Here is a 25966-nt window from a genome sequence, read left to right as displayed (position 1 = left end):
TAGATGCTAAGAAATAGATTGGTAACCATTTCTAAAGTGTAACTGAATAATTAAAAGTATGATTTACACAAAAATATAGATAAAAAGATCAAGATTTTAGTTAGCATAACTGTATAAATATAATTGCTTACAATTCAGTCCAGAATACAAGAAAATATTTCCCAGAACAACAGTTAGACAGGTCTGGAAATAAATTCATGTCTGAAGCAACTTTAAAGCTTGACAGACATATAGCATCAAGCACTGGTTCACTCTTTGTTTCACTTCACTGAACTGTCTGAACTTTGACCCCACAGAAGTTCTTGTTTCCACTTCCTTTTATCTCAGTCCAGAATGAAGTGGGGCGTGACTCAAATATCACATTCTGATTACTGAATGTATCTAGTAAATCCTTGGACTAAGACCTTTAGGTAAGAATTTAAATATTCTTTTATCCCATGGTTGTATCAATAGAATTAAAACTGAAATGCAAAGTAAAATCTGTTTAATCATTGGATCCTATTCTGAATAAACTGACTAATATGATAGTTGAACAAACAGGCCAATCAAAATAGATATATAGATAGAACTTTAATTGATCACAGGGTTAGGTTTGATTTACATGCATTTATTTGAAAATACACTATTACATCTTCCCTGCAGTGCTATATCAATGACAAGCTAGAGACCCACAAGTAATAATGAGGAATAATAGTCAGAGGTACATTTTCAAAATAATCATTTTTTATCTCATAATCATTTGTGCATGAGAAGTAAAAAAGAGTAATTTGAAGAAAAAATGGTTTATTCTCGAGTCATTTTCTGACTTTTACTGGCTTACCTTTTCTGATTCTGCTGATTCCCTTTAAGATCTAGGGTCAGTGCAAAGACAAACAAAACGGCTATCTAATGCATTATGTGCAAAATAAAACAGTAATGGTCATAAATATGTAAAACTATTAGTCCTTACAACACCTTACATGTTTCTCTCTGCTCTGTATAGTGTGCACAATATATAATGCAGGGAACAAAATGCAGTTGTTTTGAAATTAGGTTTTGGCAAAATACTTTTGATATATACAATTGTAGAACAGCCTTTAAGGCATCAGTGAATCTGTAATCATCACAAATGTTTTCAATCCCTGGTGCCTGTATGATGTTGTAAACAATACCAACTCCATTTTTTGCCCTAAAATTTAACATTTTTAATCAAAAAATCAGTAGAGTGTCCCTTTATGAGAATTCATGAAGTACTCTGCTGCATCCTTGACCCCTAATGCATTAATAATATCATAGATTATGTGTGTCATGGACCTGTAAGATTGAGTGGTAGACATATTCAGTTATTTAGTCCAAATTTGAACTTGTGTGATTTTCTATATATTTAGTAGTTAAACCACCAAAATATATTTGCAGTGCACAAATATGTTGTCTAAGAGTTATCTAAGGATAACAGTATTACCCGTTTACATTTGATTATGATGATAAATACTGGTAACAGAAAATGAAGATTTAATGCATTATAATATTATAGTATAGTTATACATAAAGACATAAAAGTGCAAACAATAGTTTTCATACAGCATATTAACAATTATTTTACAGTTTTTAAAGACTTTAAGGCAAGTGCTTAAGTTGTCTTGAAATCAATTTTGGTTGTGCTATCTTGAAAACTGAATAAGAGCTTATTTTTAATAAGATCCTACAAAGAGGGATGGGATGGAGGGATGAAAAAGTATCGAAAGCACAAAGGTGTGTTCATGTCAGAACTAACACACTTGGCAAAAAAAAATTAAATAGAGCCAATGTTTAGAACCTGTACCCTCAGAATTGTAAGAATATTAAAATGAATGGAACCATTCAGAAGGATGGAAAGTAAAATTAAATGCAAATAAGGAGTTCATTGCAGAAAACTTGTGCTCTTGCTGGAAAACTGCGAACTACTAAAATGAAGGCATATGGAGCATTGAAAAATAGCTGAGAAATACAAACAAAATGTAATACCTCAGATTAATATGGTGTCATGGCATGACTTAGGTTTGGTGGTAGTGAGAAAGCAGGAGTGGGAGTGTAAAAGAAATTTAAAACAATTTAGCTACACTGATGTATCAGTGATCTGAAATATTTTCCTTTTTGGAGTTGTCATAGATATAGGCTATTTATACATTTATACATTTTAAATACGAAAAACGCTTAATGTCTCGAGGGCTCATGATTACTTGTGCAATACCAAAAAGCCTAAGCACATGAAACACCATTTGAGACTAACTTCAGGAGAATATTAATAGAGATTTCCCTGCAAATCTTTCTTTGTGCTTAAAATTAGCCTAGCAACTTGAAAATCCAGAAATCCTTATTGTTCTCCATATTTTTTATATATAGGTTTCCATAACTTCAGAAGATAACCAAGCTCACTAACGCTATGTTGTCAGAGTTGTCTAAAGAAAAGGTATTGCACATTTACTCTCAATAGGAAGACATTGTTCCCCTTTTTAACAGGTCCAAAAACAGTGGGATGGTTTGGCTCAGCTTGAGAGGCCATGGATAGCCTACAAATTAAACAGATGTTTTGTGTAAAGGAACGGATAGGTGTTCTACAATTTAGAATCCAAAATGATTAAAACCAAGTGAAATCTTACTAACAGCATGAGGTATATTACTTTTTATTAGTTGGCAAGTTAGTCAAACATTATTGGGTTTTACTAAATAATGAACGGATTAGTATATTTTTTTAAACACTACAACAAAAGTGATTCCAGGAGCTTACCAAGTGCTGGTTGTCGTAGGTCTCAATCAAATCATCATCTTCAATGAAAGGTGGTGGGATTGTGTCATCCTGCATCTGTGAAATCTGGACATAATAAGAATGGTCAGTGGACATCACTCTCAACCATATAACATCAACTCTGGCAACCAAGGATGCTGATGAATTATGGTCACGCCAACTAAGCAAGATTCATGAAACTTAATAGAGAGTGTGTGGTTGGTGTTATTACAGGTAGGAAAGGGCTTGACCAACAGCAGCAGCCTCTCACAGGAAGCTGAGAAACTACTGCTAGGATCATAACTGCAGAATGGGCTGATTCAACAATATGTATAGGAATCTGTAGAAGAGTTTGAATGAATCATCTTTTTGTTAATTAGGAAAAAGAAAGTAGAAAAACAAAACCCAGACCTGCATTTGACAATGTTCTTTTACCAAATGCAAAAGGGGAAAAAAGAAAAACAGCCAAGCAGTGATGCTACGTGCAAATTCATCCTGGATTCTTGTCACCTTGTGAATTCACAACTACAATAATATTTCATGTTGGTCAGCAAATCTAGTTTGTGTTGAAACATGCATCATTCACTACATTTAAGCAACCATTAAAAAAAATGTGGGTAAACGAGGGTAGTATCATTTCAACTCTTACTGAAGGTTTTTGGTTAAGAATGACAGCACCAGGATTCACCTGCTGCACTTTTGTGGTCATTGGTTTGCAATATAAATGTCCAAACATGAATCCCAGCCATCAATTTTCTGATCATCTTCTTAGACATAATGCATTTCTTTTCTATATATCTAATTCCCATTTACATATAACACCATTATCAAGTGAGGTGGGTAGCTGCCAGGGCTGTATAATTCCCCCCGCTCATGCCCCTTGTGGTGACAGCAGACTGTACCATAATTAATTAGAATATATCTGATGCATTAAACATGTACAGTTAGTTCTTGTTATCGCACTAAAATAATTTTGAACAAAAAATGAAATAAAATCTATTTTAATATTCATATACCCTCACTGTTGCATTTGACAATGAATCTACAGTTTTTACTGTGTGATTGCTCAGATATCAGGGTTTTTTTTTTAAACTGGGGATACATTTGTAATTATACATGCATATGTATAGGTGTTATGCATAAAAAGTGCCCCCTACTTAACACATCTTCCTGCACGCTTATATAATTTATGTTGGCCACCTCAAGGATGAGTAACTTTCTAGACTGTAGAATTTATCTTTATAGCTGACTATGTCTAATATTGTCATTGTCAGTACCACCTACCTTATCTGCCATTGGATCATCCAAATTATCACTGGTTTCCATTTTGATGTACAGAATGGCATCATGAACTGAGAGGAACAGCATGCCTCGGTTCACCACCTCATCAAAGAAACCCATGGCCTCCAATTTCATTATGATCTCATCTGTAACATGAAGAGTTTATGAAAAACTCAGAACATCTCCAGGTAATGTTCAGTCTTCTGTGTGAAAGTCTGTGTTTCTGAAATGTTAATGTAATTTTTGTTTCGGGTGTTTTGTTTTGTTTTGTTTTGTTTTTTTTTGTATATTCAGTATATACTGGGACCTTGTTTTAAAACCAATTTTAAGTTAAAGAACTGCTTTTGCAATACAGAAGAACATGGCTTTCAAAAGAGGAAAGAGGAAAGAGGAAAAAGAGGAAAGAGGTTTGCCATTCTACACATATGGTTACTACATGTGCTATGAGACAAGCCATACCATCACAGCCTGCAATATAGACACTGACTCCAATGCGTAGAAATTCCTTTAGAATCTGCGAATAAAAACAGATGAACCAATAACTGAGAGAGATATGATAGCTCTATAACTACTGTATAAACAGCTACTGTGACCCTTTAAGCTCTGGAAATCAGTCAACACAGTGTATTGCACAAAGCATAACTCACATAACTGAATTCCACCATGCTCAGTCATAATTAAATGCCTGGATAGATTTTCAGTACTTTTTCCAAAGCTGCCAAATTTCAGTATCATGTCAGTATCATGTCAAATATTTGTAAACCTTCAGTTGGATAAATGTAACCATATTCTATAAAGTCATACAGTACATTCTTAAAATGTTCTGGTGGTTCTTGTGCTTGTCCCCATCAGCCTTAATTACTGATGACAGATAGAATCCTTTGTTAGAGTTTCCATTAAAAAATCTATCAAGCAGCCATTTTAGCTGGCACTAAAGCCTGTACTAAACCCAATCCCAAAATAAGAGCCTTTATTCCATAATATATATGATTCTAGCTATAGCAATGCATGGGCAAAATACTGTGGATAAACAGGGATTTTTAAGGCCTGCCATATATCTAATCTTGCTTTTCTTAGTGTGACAGCCATACTTGCAACTTGAATCTTTCTATTGTGTTTCCATTTCAGTTCACATACAGTTTCTAGGACTCTCTCATTATTATAGTTATTGCAAAGTTCCTCAAATACCATAATCTGTTAAAAACATTAAGGTTTGTCATGCTTAAATTCCATTCAGAACTTCTCAATTCTCTCAAGAATCATTTTAAGAGTATACATCTTGGTTTAATCCATCTTCTTTCCATGATAATTAAATATATCTCTTTGTCTCTCCAAAGAATTGTTCCAACTAAAATTAGGACGCACCAGTTTGAGGGACTTTGCAGCCATCACATCCAGGAAGGAGACAGCAGAGAAGTCCATCACCAAGCTGTGGATGTTGACTTTGGGAACATTCACATTGACAGGCAGCACAGAGGTCCAGTCTACTTGCACTTCCACTTCTGTGTTTGGAGATGTTCCACCCTTCATGTCCTGCTCAAATTCCTTCACCAGCTCAGGGTCCTGCTCCCTCTCAAAGGCCTCATTGTCCACCCCCAAGGGCTCCACTGGCACTAGACCATTCTGCAGCAGACATTGTGATAGTTGGGGAGGAAAACCATGTTCAAATTGAAGAGTTACATGGGACTGCAATTTTGAGTGAATTTGAGGTCAGAACATTTTATCCATCATCATTTTAATTTTATCAGTTAGGCCTGTGTTGTGTGTATATGCTCAGCGTAGTCGTGCTTTAAACACTATTAGCTTGTGGAACATTTCACCAATTTAATTAGAAAATCAAATAATTGTGTTTGACAAATTTGAATGGAAAGTAAATACTTGTAAATATAAAGATGTGATATCCAGTGTGCTGTGTGGTTGTGTACCTCTGTGAATTTCAGCTTCCCCTTTTTAATTAGTCTGTGGATCTTCTTTAATGCTTTGTTCCTCTTTTTAAACACCCGCACTGCATCAAATCCCACCTGCCCGCAATTCATATAATTCATATAATTCACGTAATTAAATTTTTACATAAATTATTTTAGGTGAAGGTCAACTCACTTTATGTTTTATTTGGTCTTTTAGGTATTCGATGTTGGCAAAATATATAGGTGCTGTGCATTTGAAAACCTTTATTCCAGGAATCTCAGTAATCTGAAAAGGGAGAGTTTAAAGAAAAAAAATATGTAATTCTGTCTTTGAGTATAAAAAGCAATATCACTGAACTGGGCTCTTTAAAATTAAAGCATTTAAAAGAAGCATCGGTTATAACAAAACATGGACTGCTCTTCTAATTTTTCTTACAGCTTTGTAGTCCTTCATATTCTTGTAGATGTCTGTGCTGGGTGCATTTCCAAGGGATGCACAGCTGGGACTAAGAGAAGGTGAGTTGATAAACAGTTTTCATGATGCAGGGTAAACTTGGGGCTTACTTTTATGATTTATTTTATTTTGTTGTTTTGAATTTCTCTTTAGATATATGTAGTACTATTTAGTAATTATATTTAATATATCTGAAAAATGTTGCATTTTGCGCTTTTGTAGGTTGTCATAAAATGTAATTTATAAAATGCCAAGGACACTTACAATTGTGTCCTGATCACCACAGTGGCCAGTTCAAACACTAGACCAGTTAGCAAACCTATATCCAGCCCCAGCACAATACAGCTGATGCATGTAAACACCCAAATGAACTGTGGGAAAATAAGGACATCAGCACTCATTACATAAATTACTAATCACACTGTGCATATAGTCCTACAAATAAGGCAACTCAAAGTTTTTCTTCCTCATCAAACCTGATTACTAGATCTAACAGATGAATCTTGGAGATTTTTTTTTTCTTTTTTTAAACAATCACATCATAGAAAGCTTTTCTTACATAATTAACAATGAAGTTGTATAGTGCATGACAACAGCAAAACAGGCCAACATTACAATTTAATACATTAATACATCTATATTAATTTGTCATGGATCATGTAACTAATACATTTACACTGATAAAAATGAAATTCACTATCCTGCTGGTTATGCTTAATGTTTTGTGTCTGGAAGGTATGATGACTTACACAGTCAGTCTTGTTCTTCCTCCATAGTATGGGTATATCAAGCACCTGCATGAACATGCCTTTCAGGTTTGCAACAACAATGCCCCCCAGCACTGACTGGAGGTCCAAGAGAGAGGACAGAAGAGTCACTTTTTAGTTGCATAACTGTGTTTTACAGATTGGGACAGGCACATTGTAGGTTTTCCAAAGCTGCGTTATAGTATATTGCACATTAAATAATTTAGCTGTTTGTGATGTGCCAGTTTAGGTACCAGTTATAATATTTGACTATTTTGATTGTTTTGTTGTGTTTGTCCCCTGAATGGCCTCTCATTTGGAGATATTGTATGGCTTTCTGAAATTCATAGTGAAGTATCCATTTCATATTTTGAAGCACTTTTACAAACCTTCTGTAGTGGCTGAAGTAAAGGCCCAAGAGCCATAATAACTATGAACACCATCAAAGCTGAGATTAAACCTGCCACCTGCAAAAGCATCACAATCAGTCTAGAGAACACAAAGCACAGCAGAGACTACATTGAAATCCACTTTCCCTGTCTGTCTGTGTGTGTGTGTGTGTGTGTGTGTGTGTGTGTGTGTGTGTGTGTGTGTGTGTGTGTGTGTGTGTGTGTGTGTGTATGTGTGTGTGTGTATGTGTGTATGTGTGTGTGTGTGTGTGTGTATGTGTGTGTGTGTGTATGTGTGTGTGTGTGTGTGTGTGTGTGTGTGTGTGTGTGTGTGTGTGTGTACCTGAGTCTTCCCCCCTGTACTCTCCTGTATTGCTGTGCGTGAGAGTGCAGTGGTGGCTACAAAACCTGAGAAAGCCCCACAGAAAATGTTGCTGATACCAAAGGCTAAGAGCTCCTGTTGGACAAGGGAGAGAAGTCAGTTACACACTGGTAGAGTTTAACTGTGTGCTCTAAAGCAGTGTGCTCTCTGCATTCCAGTGGTTCAGTGGCATGCTCCATCTCTTTGATCTGCCTTCCAGGGCTTCAGAGTAATGGGAGTTTCTGTTTTCCACCAGCCTCTCTTTATCTCTGTTCTAGCTGGTGACGGTGACCTAAGTAAGGTCAGTCAATGCATTCCCTCAAATATATCACAAACAGAGCAAGTTTCAGTTGATTTCACAGGTAGTATTCACTCCTGCACAGGCGCACATACCTGATTTCCATCAACTGTGAGTTCATGTTTAGCTGCATAGACTTTAGCTACGGATATTGCTATGGCATAAGACACCACTCCTGTGGAAAAACTGGAACCTGCAATACTGCTAAAGAGTGATACATCTGGGGGCTGGGGTGGAATAAACCTGTTGGGGACACACAAACCCATTATAATGTGTTCTCATAGTATAAAATTTGCATTATTAACAAGAGGACAAAACACTGTCCAATGTTTTAAGTGTTTAGAAGCATAGTTTGAGGACACAGAATCCTTCTCTAACATTTGTTAACATATGTCCCGTTTACTTCTTTCACACAAATGTGAGATCATTCACACATATTATACCACATGAAGTGCTCTTACCCTCTGGGGATAGTGTTGACAACGCCTGCACCATAATGGCCACTGAGATTCAATGCATAAGACACCCCTGCATCAATGATGGTCTGTAAAACGGAGACAAAAACAGCACATCTGGAGTTTGAGAAATCATTCTAGATCTTGAGTGTTATCTTAAAGTTATTGGTATAATATTTTCTTCATATGGAAAGACATGAGGTTAAGTATAACACTGAAGAGTAGAATAAATCAGATACATACCACAAAAACCTCAATGGGGATAGGCACTGGAAGCGTTTTCTGAAATTTAGCATTTATCTCTTTTACAACCATCACCACAATGATGGTCAGCACTGCAGCAACCAGGTCCACCAGGTTGGTTTGCTTAATGTTTTTAAAAACATCACCAATAGTCTAAAAGGAAATTTTTTTAACTGCAATCAGTACAACAATCTCTCGAAATGTAATATTTGTGTCAAAAGCTATAATGTTGCTGGTTTGTGCAGTGATTTTCCATTATCAGTATTGTTTATATACAAACTAACTAACAGAAAGCAATAACAAACTTTAAAGAGTGTCCCTCTGGGCCTGTAAGACTGAATCACACTACACTACTCTTCTCAGAATCCCCAAGGGAGTCAGGTGACCCACCATACTCAACCATCACTATACTCTACAGCTGTCTCATATTCATCCTCTGTAGAAATCCATTTGTTTTCACCTGTTCCTCATTGCACCACCTATGGTTCTGTTTCTTTTTAGTGTGAGGTATTGCCTGTTAATTTAATGTGAATTGAACCTTTCTATTGTGTTTTGTCTTCTCCTGTTTTCTGTCTGGTTTTTGTTTTTTTCTAAACTCAGTCTTATGATCAGTTGCCTAATCAAATATACAAATGTTAAAAAAGGTCATGACATTATGGGATAATCAAAGTGATCCTGAACTATTTAATTCCCAAAACTACAATGCATCACATATCTACTATACTTCTTACAGCCATATCTGTTTGCATTGTTTTAGTTTACTGTTTGTTTTGTTTGCTTATTTATTCTGGGGAGTGGGGTTGGTGGCAGATGGCTGTGCATAGTCATAATTTCACTTAAATCAAAAAAGACTGCTGAGGAGTTACAGATTCTATTCGAATACCAACCCCTATGATTGACTATGAAAAATAGTCTATACTCTTCCCTTGTAAGGGGTCAGATCCAAATAAACTGAGTACTTATCCACGACACCAACCCCAATACACGCTAAATAAAAAGTGGTTAAACTAAATTGGTGATGATGCGTGTGATGCCACAAACTCACATAAAAGAGAGACAGGATGCCATTGTAGTTGCCAACAGGTACATTAAAGATTATTTTGAGCTGGGAGACAACTACTTGCAAAGCTGCTGCTGTTGTGAAGCCTCCCACCAGGGGGTCAGACAAGTAGCGCACTAGAAAGCCCAGTTGGACCACACCCATTGCAACCTATGAGACAGGAAGCATATCAACAATTGTTTAATCACAAAGGACCACAATACTTCAATAACAATATATAACAACAATATAACCATCTAACCATTCAAATAAAAGGAAAGCCCTCAGTTTCTCCATTTGGGATAATATAAACAATCGTTTTGTAGGGGAGTTCACATTTTGAAATTAACACCTTTAATGTAAAATTAATAATAAATCATAAAACAATTAAACATCATTAGACTCAAGAACAGGTTTATTTATCTCTGAATCATGGATTTGATTAATTTAAATGTATTGTAGTTTCACATAAATTCCTTTGATTTCAGGATGTCAGCCATACCTGAAACACTCCAATCAGCACAGTCATGGACATGGCTATTGCAAGTCTCTGGGTGTCCCTTGCTGCGGCATTCAAAACCATAACTGTTGTACCATTCACACCTGTCGTGTTCCCCGGTTGCATGAAATTAGAATCGGGCGCAAGTGTTAGCACCACGGCCCCTACCATCAGACATGTGACTGGAAATGGACCTGCACATGATCAGACATAAGAGACCAAGATCACCTATTTTCGTCTTTTGTCATTTCAAATGTACTGATGGTTCCTGGAAGCAGCATGCAAGAAGGAAAGCATCCTTGATTTCAGGATAATCCAGTGCAGAGATAAAACATACCAACAGAGAGGTGTCTGGAGGTGCCGAGAATGAAGTAAGTGAGGATTGGAAAGAAAGCAGCATAGAGTCCATATACTGGAGCAACATTCACCAGCAGAGAGTAAGCCAAACCTGTGAAAAGTAACAGGAAAAATAAATGCCTTTTGAGCAATGCAATAAAGACAGAAGATAGATTTATTCACTGAGCAATGCTAACCTTGTAAAGCGCACACCATTCCAGTTGTGATTCCGGCAACAATATCACCAGGAAGCCACTGCTTGATTTGATATATCGGGAGCCATCCGAGGACTGGGAAATACATCTTAACTATATTCCATACCCGTTTAGTTGAGCACCTGTAAAAAGTCAATTGCACATCAGCCTGTTAACATTCACACATACACTGATGTAGTGCATAGCAGTGAACAAAATGCTCATTTTATCTTTTCTCTAAATCAAATTAAATGAAATATCTATGGCCTTGAGTTTCATGAAGACTTTAAAGAGACTCGCCTGCAGGAACCGCTGAATCTCTCTTTAAGACTCTTGGTCTCTCGTATTTGTCTCTCATGGACATGCTCGAAAGCACGTATGGAGTATATGGGTCGTGACACGCAGTATTGGTTCTGGACATCCATCATGGACGATAACCTAAGATTGAATGTCAAAACTTTTCATGTTAGTGGTGAGTCCCAGCTCTTGGAATACCCAGCCAGGTCACAGCTCTTCCCACGGATGGGTAGAATGGACAGTAGCTATGACAAGGTCTTATCATTTCCCCCGCTTGGTCTTGATAATCGAGGACCCAGAAAGGATGCAACAAAAGAGAACCCATGGAGACATAAAATCCCATTAAATCTTAACCATATTATTGTTACAAATCAACAATCACATCTCAAATAACTAAATAAATTCTACAAGGCCTCAGAAAGCTTGCTTCCCTATAAAAAATAAAAAGTAAAGGTGAAAAGCATATCTTCCCTAACTCCCTAACAAAGTGCAAACGAGAAGAAGGCTAAAGAAAATGGGACCCACTCATTCAATTCCAAACATTGAAAATATTAACCACAAAAGAAGTAGTATACACTTCAAAACACAAACACATATTTTAAATGGGACCAGTATTCCTCATAGCTCTCTTTCAGGAGTCGTGCAATAATCACTATCAGTACTACTCATCTCTCCAGTTAAGAACCAGTATTTTGAAGTATTACTCAAAACCTCACATAAAAAAGCCTATGAAGGTAGCTTCAGTACAAGTTCATAAGGCCCTATCAAAGAGCCTACAGAGGAGCGTCTTCCCCTGAAGGCACCATGGGGCACCGGCACACAGTGAACCACAGCATTAAAGAGGACTCAATCATCCCACCAGCCAATCACATCGTCAGCACTGGGAAATGAGCTTGTAAGGGTGTGCAGGCTCGTGATAGATAAGCAACATCTTGCTGGGCTACTTTTTTCCACAGTACCCCTGTGTGGGTAGCCTGTGAAACAAAAGCATCAAAGCAGAAACACAGCACAGCTCAACATAATGTCCAGGCACATAACACACCCTCCCATAAAAAAGGAACAAGGTAGAACATTCTATGTTATCAGAGACAGAGCATCAGCCAAAACATTATCCAATCCTCTCTTGTGGCGTACATCCAAATCATACAATGCCCAGTGCACAAGCCTTTGGTTCGTGTTACACCTACGATTTAAAATCACCAAAGGATTGTGATGGGTGGTTGAGTGGTTGAGTGTCTATGAATGGTTGCAAGCTGGAACCAACATGCACCTCGAAATGTTTTAAATCCAAAAACAGAGCTGGGTTTCTTTTTCAATTGTAGAATAATTTTACTGATAAAACAGATAAAGTGCCAAATTTGCTTCAACTGAACTCATTAAAACAGATACAAAGAGACTCATTCCACCACTAAAAAACTTTGTGTCTAGCTAAGAAGGGGTAGAACACAGAGCATCACCCTGAACAAGAATATTTGTATTCAAAAAAAAGCAGACACCCTTCCTTTCAATAGAGGAATGCATAGGCATGACCAAATCAGAGCCTAACTCAGCAGTGTGGCATCTGGTGTAAAATAGCTATACATGTTCCTCCTAAGCAACTTTTTTGTCTTTTGTTATTGTATTAATATATTTGCACTTTAATCACCACTATGAATTACAGTGTAAAACATTTTTGCATAATTTTAAAAATGTTATAAACCTTACCTAAACATTTAAATTTGAACTTCTCACATCAGTTTGAAATTGTAGAGAGCAAATATAGATCACCCATGACTTTTTATATACTGTAGGCAGCTTCCCCTCTTCTTCTTCTTCTTCTTCTTCTTCTTCTTCTCTCTCTCTCTCTCTCTCTCTCTCTCTCCCTCTCTTTCTCTCTATCTAAGTAAGACCTGTATCCCTGTCTTTCACGTTTATTTATAAGCATGCTGACATGTGGGAGGTGTATCATGGATGTAATGCTGGTAACATCTTGAAAGGGTAACACTATGGCATCTGTCACCCAGCATCACTCTGTAGGATTTTATGTTATTGAAGAAACCACTGCTTTTACATGTTGCTTATGTTGCCTATGTATTTCAAACGTGTACAGTAATACCAGCAGAGGATGTGGACATACTTTTGGCATTGGAAAGAGCATTTGCATGTGAAAGATGAGCTTTGTGTGTTACCATGTTGTCAATCACTGTATAAAAGAAAGCTCAATTCTGCTTTCATCAGTACAATATAGGCTGCTGTCAAATTAAATTTAAGAGAGTATCATCATAATTGTAGTAAGATTTCTGCCATGACAAAATCTTAACTGACAGTTTACAAGCAGGAAACATTTAGTAGTATATAGCCACTATTTAGAACTATATAGGTAAAGTATTTGGCTGTTTGGTTATTCTTCATTGTTAAGATATGATGTCTTGAATTATCTGCCTTAATTTTGTAGTATGGCAGCTTGTTGGTTTGCCTGTGTTTGGAACTGCCTGTGTTTCCTAGTATGTTTGTTGCGCTCTACAATTCTATTTTTAACAGAGCTTATGTTGTGGGTAACCTGTTCCAATGAGGAAGTTCTTAAACACAAACAGTGATACAAGCAGTAATAATACAGCATTTTTCCATTGTCTGCACCTCATACCAAACAATAATGAATGATCTGAAACTAAGACATACTGGGATGTTTAGAATGTCACAAAAGTAAGAGTTCCATTTTTGTACACCCACCACCCACTTTGTTAGAACCATTATTAATTAGAAACACATGTACAGTTAAATTTAATGCAGTCTGTAATTGTACACCTATAAAATGCACTTATAGGTGTAAGCTATCTAACAAAGTAGTTAGTGAGTATAGGTGCCAGGTATGTGTTTCTTGACTATTGCATTTGGTTTAACCAGGTATTAGGTGTGTTTAAGTGACAAAGATTTTGTGAAGGTCCTCTAATCGATAACACTTACAATAACATTTCTGTGAAATTCTGAAATTGGTATAAATCAGCATTGTGGCAAAAACTCAGAATTCCAATAGAATGTGGTATCAATGTTCCAAAAACTGAAATTGGGCACGAGCCAAAGCACAACTTGCCAATATGTCAACACAGCATGGCATGGGGGTATGATAAGTTCTTAGTATTTGTTTTGCTGTCTACAGCCACTTTTCACTGAATGTATAATTTCCATCACAAACCATTCACAGAATGATTGGGAGCTATCTGGAGATACCAAGAAAGGAAACAATTTTATCAATAAATTTCCTTCAATTGTTATTAAATTCTAAAGTATTTCAAGTAAATAATGATACAGAAAATTATGCACACTGTATATAATGTTAATAAATAATTGTAGTTTTTGTGCTATGTCTAGTGCTTCCTGGGTCCATAATGTTGGTAATTTTGATAAACATGAATGCTATTTTTTTAATTAATTATGGTTATACCAAGATATGTAGCTTGTCTGTTATTAATTTGCTGGTTTGTAGTCTTCTTTTTATGGGAATAACACACATTCTATAAATATCTCCTCCCTGGGAGAGGGTTTCTAAGTTGCTGGACAGTCTCTTTAATAGGATCTACATAATGGCCCAGGCTAATGAACACAGCACTAAAAAGGGGCCAAAAGAACCAAGTTCTCGACATATTAGGATGTATCTGTACTGTGCAATTAAATTTCATGGATTATGCTGGCCTCCCCAACTGACTGTGTTTGATAGTGTTCACCCAAGTGTTCTGGATTCCAGGCTGAAATCGATGGATGAGTCAAGGACTAGTCTGGAATCTTAAAAAAAAAAAAAAAACTTGACAGTGTAAGCAAACAAATGAGATTCTAGAACATGAGCTTTCTCTAAAAACCTTGCATGTAAGACATAAGCTATGTAATCACATGCTGCAAGCATTTCATTGCATTTCATATGCATGCTTACATAGAAATTGTGATACAAATAACTAGGGATAGTGTAACCCAAGTGGGCCCACTAGAAAGTTATCAGACAAAGGATAAATTCAGATCAGTTGGGTCATTTTCAGGAAACTGGATACTTTAATCACTTAATTAAAACCAAAAGAATTTAAAAAGAAAATTAAAGGAATAGTCCTTCTAAAGATCATAAATCTAACCCTTGTTTTACATTCTCTTCAGATGAGGTGGAACAGTTTGGTAAACAATCATTAAATTATATTAATTTAAATGTATAAATTTACAATTTATTTGTAAATTTATTTGTATTTCATTATAAGCCACAATGTGGCTTTGTAATTTTAGATTTTTCCTATTGCTTGATGCTATCCATACTGCAAAACTAAAATAAAAAGGTGGTAATATGATTATTATGTATATTCATATAAACATTTGCCAGAGTCACTGCATACAATGAATCAGATTAATGTTTTGTGACAGTTGTGTGTGGTTATTCTTATTTTTAATCAACAATGTACTAATATCTATGTTTCTAAACCTGGAATTGTTTCCAAGCAAAGATTTCTGAGCATTACCCTGGCAGTTCTTCAAAGCACCCTGTTTGGCATTACCACCTGTTTTTCAGCATCACCTAACACCTTCAAGCATTGTTGGCTCAGGTAAAAGAACAGCAATATATTACTCATTATATCTGACAAATGGATTCCATTAATAAAGGGAATGTGTTCATACGGGTCTCTCTTCAACTAACCAATCAAAACCTGTCCAATATGCTGACTCTTTAAATTTAAATATTTAATATTTTAAATACTTTAAAAAGTATTAAGAACTTTAGTCAGGCATCCCTTGGATCAGCTGCACATTGAAAATGTACCACCAAATTGTTTCTCCAAGTACATGTTTGTTGAAGCCACTCCTATACTGCAGCACCATCTACTGCATTGGGGGATTTTCTGGGACCACTAATGTCCCATTTAATATTTGTCTATCCTATCAACCCGAATCCTAACCATAATTTGAAACTTCAACTATTAAATGGTCAGCCCCTCATCTCCCTAGTTACCAATATATTCTACAGATACATGTACCCATACATCTCATGAGTGTCGTGATGATCTCTTTTCTGTAACCTATCCCACCCAGACACTTCTCATGCTGTTGTGATATTTAAATATGGCTACATTTGCACATTTTAGCAGCAAGGAGAATGTGTATCTGTAGTTGTGTGTTTACTATTTGACTTTGTTATTGTTGTTGTTCAATTAATATCTTTGTGATCTTCGGTCAATTCAGTTATAAACTACACAACAGGCCTATATGATTTCACTGCGTTGTAGTAAATACGAGTTCACTGTGTAGCAGAAAGCAGAAAAAAGCTTACATTTTATTCAAATTTCCCAATTACAGTTTCATTCAAAACCAAAAATTACAGAATTATCAACTTTTTTTTTTACACATGTAGGTCACAAAACACATACAAAAAAACCCGGCAATTCCAGAAATGTATAAATTCTAGCCTAAAGTAGCTTTGAAGGTGGATAACATTCCACACATTAGGCCTGTGGTGCGTAATTTAGCTGAGTGCACTTTGACTATAAAAGAAACCCACATGCTTATAATTCGACCTATCAACAATGTATATCATTGGGCATGATTGAGATAGCAATGGAAACATGATGGATCCTTTATATAGGTGCCTTTTCCTTAAAACATTGCTATTAGCCTATGTTATACAAAATAAAATATGCAGTGTTTTCTTTGGTAAAGCTAGGTTACGGCATATATATATCTCGGAGAGACTGTATAGTGCAATATAAATAGTTGCCACACAGGGGTCCCCGGAAGCCATAACGCATTGAAGGTGAAAAGATAGCACGAGTGTTAGAAAACCGTACCCCCGCTGTACAAGGGCATTCTTCCTTCGATAAGTGTAAAATAGCACCAGCGGACTTCACTGCGCTAAAATATCACCATTATTTGTATCACCTTAGTAATGCCACTCTCATTTCCGTCATGGATCTAAAATCTGAACTGTTGAAGTCTATCTGGTATGCGTTCACTTCACTGGACGTGGAGCACAGCGGAAAAGTGTCCAAGTCGCAACTAAAGGTAAAACAACCAGTATTTTTTTTGTCGTGAAATAGCCCTCCGTCTCTGATTCACTGACTGCATAATGACTTCAATAACATATGGCTTCTAATTGCATTTGAAATTTTGTGGTGTTATTTTCGTGAAGAGCTGATGTTAATTCACAGACAGTAGTTGCCATCCTTTAGATATGGATGAAGTTTAGAATATCCTAACGTTATGTAATTCACCTTATGTCATTTTAATTCACGTGAATGTATAATGAACACATTTTGTTAGGTCACATTTAAGTGCTTCCTTGTTGTCCTTCATAATACACTGAGGGACTGGCTGTCTGGATATTCAAAACACTGACCTCTTTCGAAGTCCCCGAATGTTTTTGTTTTTTTTTTTCCTGAGGGAAATCTCGTGTTGGAACACGTTCTCCCTTGGCCAATTAGTTTAAGTTATGCAATAACTTGTAAATGTCCGGACATGCCGTATGAGACAGCGATCTCTACAGTAAGGGAATTCCATGTATGATTCCTCCTGTTCCTAGAAGTGTGGTGATCAGGTGATTAGCATGCTTTTCTTTATAAAACCTTGACATATCAGCTATTACAGTCCTTCTTTGATAGAAACCACATGTCACCTGACAGTTAACTAGTTAAAACTATGTATTTAGCAACTCAAAAGGTATTTAAAAAGTTATTCAAAAAACAAGTTTCGTTCAGGGAAGGCCGTGTGTGAAACGCAGTAGCGCGAAGGCGACTTATATCTCAAGTGTGATAATTCCTGAAATCCCTCTTTGCTGACATACATGGGTACCATGTCCTTTGCTTATATGTTGCTGGTGTTTTGCTGTGTTGTGTTTCAAGCCAGGTCTTGTTCTGACTGTATATCACAGGTACTCTCCCACAATCTGTACACAGCTCTGAATATCCCTCATGACCCTGTGGCTTTGGAGGAGCACTTCCAGGATAACGACAATGGGCCAGTGTCCAACCAAGGCTATATGCCATACCTAAACAAGTACATTCTGGCAAAGGTTCTTTTCCTTCATAAATATATTTATTTCCTTATCACTGTAACTCACTGTATCACTTTTACCATGATTTGGGTTTAGTCTCCTACCAGGTTTAACTTTTTGTTAATTGGAGAGTATTTGCCATTTCAAAAATATTAACATGATTGCTCCGGGACTAGCTATGTGTACAAAAAGAGAACAGAGTGCAAACCCATGCTGAACGTTGTCGTGCCTGCAGATTTAAAGGCTTGCTGTTGCTTGGAAGCATGTTCTGTTTTGGTCTACCATACACAGTAAACCCTGTTTTTGTTATTAGCATCTGCTGATAAATAACTGAGGAAGCATATTCCTGATTTTTAGTATTATTATCTGCATGTACTGTAGTCATGCAGAGATATACATAAAAAAGATTGATTTGTTCTGATTGCTGTTGGTAAAAGAAAATGCTTCTTATTAAGAAAGCTGACTCTGGTTTTACTCTGTCTGCCCTTGGTTGATGATGGTTCCCAGGCCACTGAAGGTACTTTCAACAAGGAGACATTTGATGAGCTGTGCTGGATGATGGCAGCTAAGAAGAACTTTAAGCCCAGTATTCAGCAGGGCAGTTGTTCGCAAAGAGACTGCTTCAAACTCTTCTGCTTGTTTAATCTGCTGTCTGAGGACCATTATCCACTCATAATCAGCTTGCCTGAGGTATTAAGTCTCTAAATGTATGTCAGTCTGTTTGTGTGTGTATGTGTGTATGTGTGTGTGTGTGTGTGTGTGTGTGTGTGTGTGTGTGTGTGTGTGTGTGTGTGTGTGTGTGCGTGTGGAAGCGTGAAAATGATTGTGACAGATAGAACTTTGCCTGAACATTAAAAATAAAATAAGGTTGCCACGCATGTTTAACATATTTAAATTACACTAAGAGTTAAATGACAGAAATAACATCTGTCATTGTCCTATTTTCAGCAACCACAAAGTTAAACACTATCAGTTATTTTAACCAATCAGAAAACTCAGGAAATGTTATGGCTTCATACACAACACAGAGATCAGTAAGCTTAGGGAGCTTTGGGGATAGACAGTTGGATAGAAGGCATGGGATTGTAGAGAAGATGTGGACTAAGTCTGGCAGAAGAGTGAATGTCACTTACAGCTTTAAACTCGCAGAGTGCTAATTTCAGATCAGATCCAGTCCTCTTAATACTGCTCATATGTATACAACAGCCACATTTAGTTCTAGCACATTTACTTCTTACTTTAATAAATGTGACGCTGGCATAATAAATTCAGTGGGTAAATTAATTATTTTGTTAAAGATGCCATGTGTCAAGTTAGCTTGGTTTACAGAGGTATTGTGTCATGCTCGTACATCTGAAAACTGAGAAGCGTAAAGTGTAAAAGTGTAATCTAGATAAGGGTGGATGAGTGAGGGACACCATGGCCCATGTGACTCATGATACTGCAACAATACAACAGGGAAGGAAGTTAAGGAGGGTAGTCATACGGCTTCCTGAGAATGATACGTTCACTCCTGATTGTGATCTTTCAAATACTGAGCATGTGTTGCAACTTGCATGTTTTGCAGTGTCTTATTAAAATATGCATCAAATGAGTCGATATGTCTTTGCCAAAAGTAAAGCATAAAGTTCTAATGAGATTGCCGAAGTCTTGTTAGAGACTGTTTGCAGTGGTTTTGAATTTCACCAGTGTCCTTGTGTTGCATTATGAACCTTCAACCTCTGTGGCCTGTGTAGTTGGAGTACCTACTGAAGAAGATCTCTGCAGCAATGAGTCAGGAGTGGGATGGTAAGCTGCTGGAGGCCCTGCTAGCCCAGGAGATCTCTCTACACAGTGGCCTATCTGTGTGGCTGTTCCTGGAGCACCTAGGTGCTGGCCACCTCATGCAGCTGGACAGCAAGGAGACCTTCAGCCTGGCCCTGGATGAGGTCTTCATGGAAATGTACCACAATGTGCTGAAGAAGGTGACTAAGACTCATGGTATACAGCAGTCGTGTTCACAGATGTTCACCAGATGTTCACCAGTGACCACAGATTAAGTGTGCGAATAGTAGTCGAATAGTGTTTCCTGGTGTGGATTTAAATTACAACGTATAATTACATTTTTTGACATAATTTTTGTCTTGAATTGCCCCTATGGTTGTTTGCTATAGCCAGATGTGCTGGATCAATGGGAAGTCATTTTAATAGTAAAATGACGTCATGCTAAAGTCATTTTCAGTTTGAGCTTCATCACAGTCTTGAGGATGTGTCACCGTTATGATATAAATCTTACTTTCCTACTTTCTTTGATAAACAGGGTTACATGCAGAAAAAGGGGCATGTGCGTAGGAATTGGCAGGAACGCTGGTTTGTGCTGAAGCCAGACGTCATGGAGTACTATGTCAGCGAGGATCTGAAGGAGAAGAAAGGGGAACTCCAGCTGGATGGGAGCTGTGTGGTGGAGGTGAAAGACCAACAGGGACATTCAAGGAAGTTTAAAAAACTGGGTTCTCCAACATGACTTGGAGTAACTTCTTTAGAAGTTGATAAAGAATGACAGAGGCTCTGATGAATGTTATCATTAAAATGTTTGCTGTATGTGAGGATTGTATATCCAAAGGCTTCCTGAGGGCACCAAATAACTGAGGGCTAGACGTTCAGAGATAAATTGTGCAAAAAGGGAAACATTTAAACAGAGAAATTAAAAACATTTTTGCTAAAAAGCATTAGAAAAGAAACTAAGGTTATTATTTATTATAGAAATTGATGTTCTCATCAAGATATTTTATGCTTTTGTGTGTGTCAGCTTTAAAAACTGCCAGCTGTAGAACTAGTACTAGTACTAGAACATTCGAATTAACCTGATAGTGTATCTTAGAGTCAAAATATGTGCACTTGAACAGAATACAGTAATGAAATTTTAATTTATTGTTTATTTCATTAAAGCTGTTTGTAAGGTCTATAAATGTTTCTTTGAAAATATGAGCCCTATAAAAACCTTTCTTTAATAGTGTAATCATATGCTATTTAATCATAATTATAACCTAATTATCTTTCTTAGAAATTCACACTCTAATCCAATGAACATTAGAATGTATATAGAATGCCTCACCCATAATCATGTTTTAGTTTTCACTGTTTCACTTATTTTAGTTTTAGTTTTAGTTTCTGTTCACTTATTTAAAAGTCTCCTATTATGATATAACACTGTCAGTATCAGTCTTAGCCATTCAGTTATGTGACCATAGTCTGGGTAAATTTTGCGCAGTCACAAACTTTTAAACAGAACATTTCCATGGCACTCTTCATCAAATCTAAAAATTCTTTATTTAGACGTGGCTATGGACAAAAAGTCTCTCGACATGGTTCAACATGAGCTTCCATCAAGGAGAGTCACAATACAACCTCAAGATCAGTGCTATAAATAAGCTATGATGCGTCACATGACTTAGTAGTATTTCCAAGAGATTCACACATATATAAATATAATTTCAAATGAACAATGTATGGCATCCAAACAAATAATAAAACATGCATTTAAAAAAGAATACATAAACATCCACCAATAACACCCCCTGACAAAATTATACACAAAAGACATGGTATATCTGATTCTATGCATCAAATTTTGTTCTGGTTTATCATGTTTTTCATTTTTGAAATGTGTCTTAACCAATAACAAATTGCTTAGGTATGCCTTAATTATTGTGTCATGTAACTGCCAGACCATCCCTGATAAGGAAGGGAGACGATGTTTGTTCTGTGTGAAGACTCCAGGAAGGACATATGAGATGAGTGCATCAGACCAGAAACAGAGAGTGGAGTGGATTCAAGGTGAGAGCCCATCCCTAGAACACGTTTTATGCAGTTCGTATTACCTTCCAAATTGAAGTTACGCTGGAAATGAACACAACATTTCTCCCTTATGCCTATTTGTGGTGTGACGCGTCGGGCTCTGTCCGCTCAACATTGTTGTGACTGCTCTGGCTGCTCTTCAGCTGCGCAGACAGCCATCCGGCTGAAGACTGAAGGGAAGAGCTCACTGCATAAGGAGCTGAAGCTGCGCAGGCGGGAGCTGCGGGAGCTCAGCCAGAACAGGCAGAGTGGCCAGCAAATGCAGAGCAGTGAGAGCGATGATGGAGGACAGAGCGACAGCAATGGCCAGAGTGCCCTGAGAAGAGTGAATAGCGAGGGTCAACGGAGTGATGACAGCAGCCAGAGAACACAGAGCAGCCAGAGTGAGCCCAGCCCTAAGGATGAGTGGTCCAGCTTGGAGACGCAGCATGAGGAGCTCGACTTGGGGATTATAGACATCATCCAGGTACACAAAGAGGGGGAAGTGACGTGAGATGAAGGGTTGGCTGAAGCGTTTGTATTCAGTTATTTCAAATATGTGTTTCTTAGCAACACATGGAAATGGAAGCCCAGCGTAAAGATGAGGAGGCCCGTGAAACAGAGAAGCAGAATCAGAAGCAGCGAGAGCTGGAGAGACAGCTGAAGGAGGCAAATGCAGTAAGATAACACACAGGGCACCTGTTCTTTCTTCGTCTTATTAATTACAATCATGTCTTTTCTTGACTTTTTCTATTATTTCTCTCCGTTTCATACAAGTAGCAGAAGAGTTCAATAAGTGACTAGATATTTTTGCCATTGCAAACTTTACTCAGGCCAAGGAGACCTTAGAGGCTGAACTGGCTAAGATGCAGAGGGAAGCTAACCAACAGAAGGAGAGGATCCGAGAGCTAGAGCTCACGCAGCAGAAACTGGAGGAGGTGCTCAACCTGCAGACACAAGCCCGCTTAGAAGAGGAAAGGGCCCGATGTGAGGTCGAGAGGTTGGTTACAGACACACAGAGGCACACACTGTGGTCTCTTTCTGGCCACTTTCACCTTTCACCTGCTCACCATCTAATTTTAGGACATGGTCACTACTTGTGTGTGTGTGTGTGTGTGTGTGTGTGTGTGTGTGCGCGTGTGTGTGTGTGTGTGTGTGGATTGTTGGCTGGCTGGGTGTCCCACAGACAGCTGGAAGAGGAGCAGAGGAAGCTGTCTGAGTTGCTGCTACTTCAGAGACGCTTGGAGACTTCTGCTCCTGCAGAAAGGACTCAAGAGGAGGAGAAGCAGACCCTAGAAGATGTGGAACTCAGACCCTCTCCTGCCTCCAACTCCCAGCCAAGCTCCCATTCAACCCAGCCCCCAGCAGAAGCAGTGGAAACCCATTCTTCCACCCTGGAGGTATAAAAAACTGAATTTGGAAGAAGCAGGGACGTAATCAAAAGAAAATGAATAAAACAAGTACTCAGAGCTGAGGTAAACAAAGTAGAAAACCACACTCAGGGCTGGAGTAAAGGAAAAACTGCAGATAGATACTGTTATCCTTCAAGTTTCTTTATATTTTATCCATCTTTCTCTTATTGTTCAGAAAGTGTCAGAAACTCATTCTAAGGTTCCACATATGAGACAGTGGAATGTCCAGATGAACCGCCTTATGAAGCCCATCACGCCAGCAGGTAAAACACACACATTACTTTCCTCTTCAAGAAATGTTGTTAAATATTGTATTCGCTAACACTTATTAATAATTCATTTTTTGTTAATTGTAAATTTTTATGAATTTATGTTACAAAATGGATTTGCTGTATTTTTGTATTGTTCATGACCAATATAGACAAACTGAAATGCCTGCCAGTAAAGTCCACGTTCCCCAAATACGACAAGGCACTTACCAGCACAGAGTTCATCACAAAGTACCAGACAAATGTAACTCAAGAAACAGAATTCTCAGACAGACAGCTGCTGGTCAAAGGAGAGGAAGCAGGATCTAAGGAGCCAGTCACTGTACCTGAGACAGAAGAACTACAAATGAAAAACAAGGAAGAAGAGCAGACCAAAGAGCTGACATAGTCACCCACAGAGCCAGATTATACACAAAATCTGTCCCATTTACAATCTTGTCACCTTACAGAAAAGAATATATTATGGTTAATCATGAAAAACTTTAAATTATGACAGCTCAGAATTAGTATTCATTATTACCTATTCTTGATAAACCAAGCCACTAGTAAGTGTTATTATAGTAGGTCTTATTAGTATGTCTACTAGGCATAATACCTATTTCCTGTTTCAGGCTTTGTCATATACACCAGCTATTATATTCATACAGGAACAGCTGTTCCAGAGAACTGATACTATGATTCCATCAGGACTGTAAATTAAATGACTGGACTATAATAAGTCAACAGATTTTTAATATTTTTAAATGTTTAAATCATATATTGTTTGTAATGCTTTGAATCCAAACTTGTTTTTTCATTTGCCTTTATGCTTTTGTATTGGTATACCGGGTTGCGCTAGTGCCTGTTGTTTGTAATTCTATTGATGACCAGTAGGGGAGGCAGTTGTTTTGGGATATATTGTGACATGACCTGATAATACCTCTTCGTGAACTTATAAATATTCTCCCTAATACATTGGATATTCAGAGCATTCGTGTCTCCTTGCATTCTTCATTTTTTTATTTCATTTGGCATTCCACTTCAGCCAACTCCACAGTGCTATTTTTCCCCAGCTTCTGGAACTCTTCAACAACAAAACTTAGTAGCAGGTCCTATGATTTCTGTGAATTAGTGTTTAGTGATGAGAACCCTGACAGCTTTATCAACCTCTTCTTTGTGCTGCTAATAATGTCCTACAACTGCCAAATCAAACCCTTGGTGAAGCAGAGGTGCCCCTATTTAGCACGAAAGAGTGAAAATAATTGTGGCATATATATTTAGATCTCTGGAGGCTAGTGAGTAAGTGGGGCTCAGTTTGTGGCTGGGAGACATCACTATGGAGCAGATGAATGATGGCCTTCTCTGTTGGTTTTGGGTAGTAATCAATAGGCTGACTGTAAGTGATCTTTGAGAAACGGCCTCAGTCGTGATTTTCCAAAATCTGATCTTTTCCGTTATGGCTTATGGAATCTGTCTGTTTGCCTGAGGCTGTGTGGCATTGTACAGAATCTGAAATATGCAAGGGCACCTGAATCTCCACATTTCCCTAGTCTGTTATATGTGTTGTTTTTAACATCAGACAGTACACTTTTTTTCTTATGTGTCTGGAAATTTTACTTAGTGTTTTGGGATATGATGTATTTTTCTAAGTTAGCATTAGCACCAGCCATCACCACACAACCATTTTGTGGCTTTGTTTCTCAAACTTACAAACATGGAAAGACCGCACGCTTGTGACAACAGATTTCTGTGCCTTGAGCAAGAGAAATGATCTTTGTTTTGACCACACTGCATCCAGGAAGGCCAAAGTAACAGACTCGTGGTGGTTATATTGTGTAAGGGAAGAGTGTTATTATGTATTTCAAGTTATGTGTTCCTTAATTAGTGCCAGTATTCACTGTAGTGAATGTAGTTGAGTAATCTAATCTCATAATACATGAGGCAGCAGTTTCCAGATTTCAAGTAGACTTCCAATAACTACTTTGTTATTTGTTCCAGAAATCTCATATACGAAGTACCAGTTTAGAGGTACATAAAGTGTGCGCCTTTGTGGATGGCACTGCACAGCACCTCTCCAAAGCTGAAAACATCTTATATTGTCTGAGCGTTTCCCTCCACAGAATAGGTTCCGATTTGTACAACAAACAGGGAGTTTGTAGAGCATACTAACAACTCTGGTGGCAGTCTGAGTGCATTTTGGCAACCTTTAAACTCAAATGTCAGTAATGCTCTTCTAAGAAAAGGAGCACTGACA

At 37.5% G+C, this 25966-nt stretch overlaps 2 protein-coding genes across 2 annotated transcripts; one reads left to right on the top strand and one right to left on the bottom strand.

Annotated features, from left to right (window-relative positions):
• Positions 1-626: 626 nt before the first annotated feature.
• On the bottom strand, positions 627-13061 carry LOC113572540 (pendrin-like). Its single transcript, XM_035528645.1, has 21 exons — positions 12947-13061; positions 11246-11383; positions 10949-11088; positions 10753-10863; positions 10419-10609; positions 9923-10087; positions 8878-9030; positions 8641-8723; positions 8275-8422; positions 7864-7977; positions 7521-7598; positions 7135-7230; positions 6650-6756; positions 6368-6437; positions 6125-6217; positions 5950-6045; positions 5390-5647; positions 4484-4538; positions 4028-4170; positions 2747-2830; positions 627-2528 (listed from the first exon to the last, which is right to left on the bottom strand). The coding sequence occupies exons 1-21, from the start codon at positions 12952-12954 to the stop codon at positions 2505-2507; spliced, it is 2355 nt and encodes a 784-aa protein (XP_035384538.1). The 5' UTR covers positions 12955-13061; the 3' UTR covers positions 627-2504.
• Positions 13062-16994: 3933 nt separating this feature from the next.
• def6c (DEF6 guanine nucleotide exchange factor c) lies at positions 16995-24701 on the top strand. The gene is made up of 12 exons (XM_027002165.2): positions 16995-17248; positions 18114-18254; positions 18744-18926; positions 19973-20200; positions 20536-20682; positions 21944-22052; positions 22217-22539; positions 22623-22730; positions 22886-23052; positions 23239-23452; positions 23640-23727; positions 23886-24701. The coding sequence occupies exons 1-12, from the start codon at positions 17153-17155 to the stop codon at positions 24119-24121; spliced, it is 2040 nt and encodes a 679-aa protein (XP_026857966.2). The 5' UTR covers positions 16995-17152; the 3' UTR covers positions 24122-24701.
• The last annotated feature ends 1265 nt before the right edge of the window (positions 24702-25966 follow it).

This window comes from Electrophorus electricus, chromosome 7 (genome assembly GCF_013358815.1).
Source record: "Electrophorus electricus isolate fEleEle1 chromosome 7, fEleEle1.pri, whole genome shotgun sequence".
In the NCBI taxonomy this organism is placed as follows: domain Eukaryota; kingdom Metazoa; phylum Chordata; class Actinopteri; order Gymnotiformes; family Gymnotidae; genus Electrophorus; species Electrophorus electricus.
This window is presented reverse-complemented; position numbering and strand designations above follow the sequence as displayed.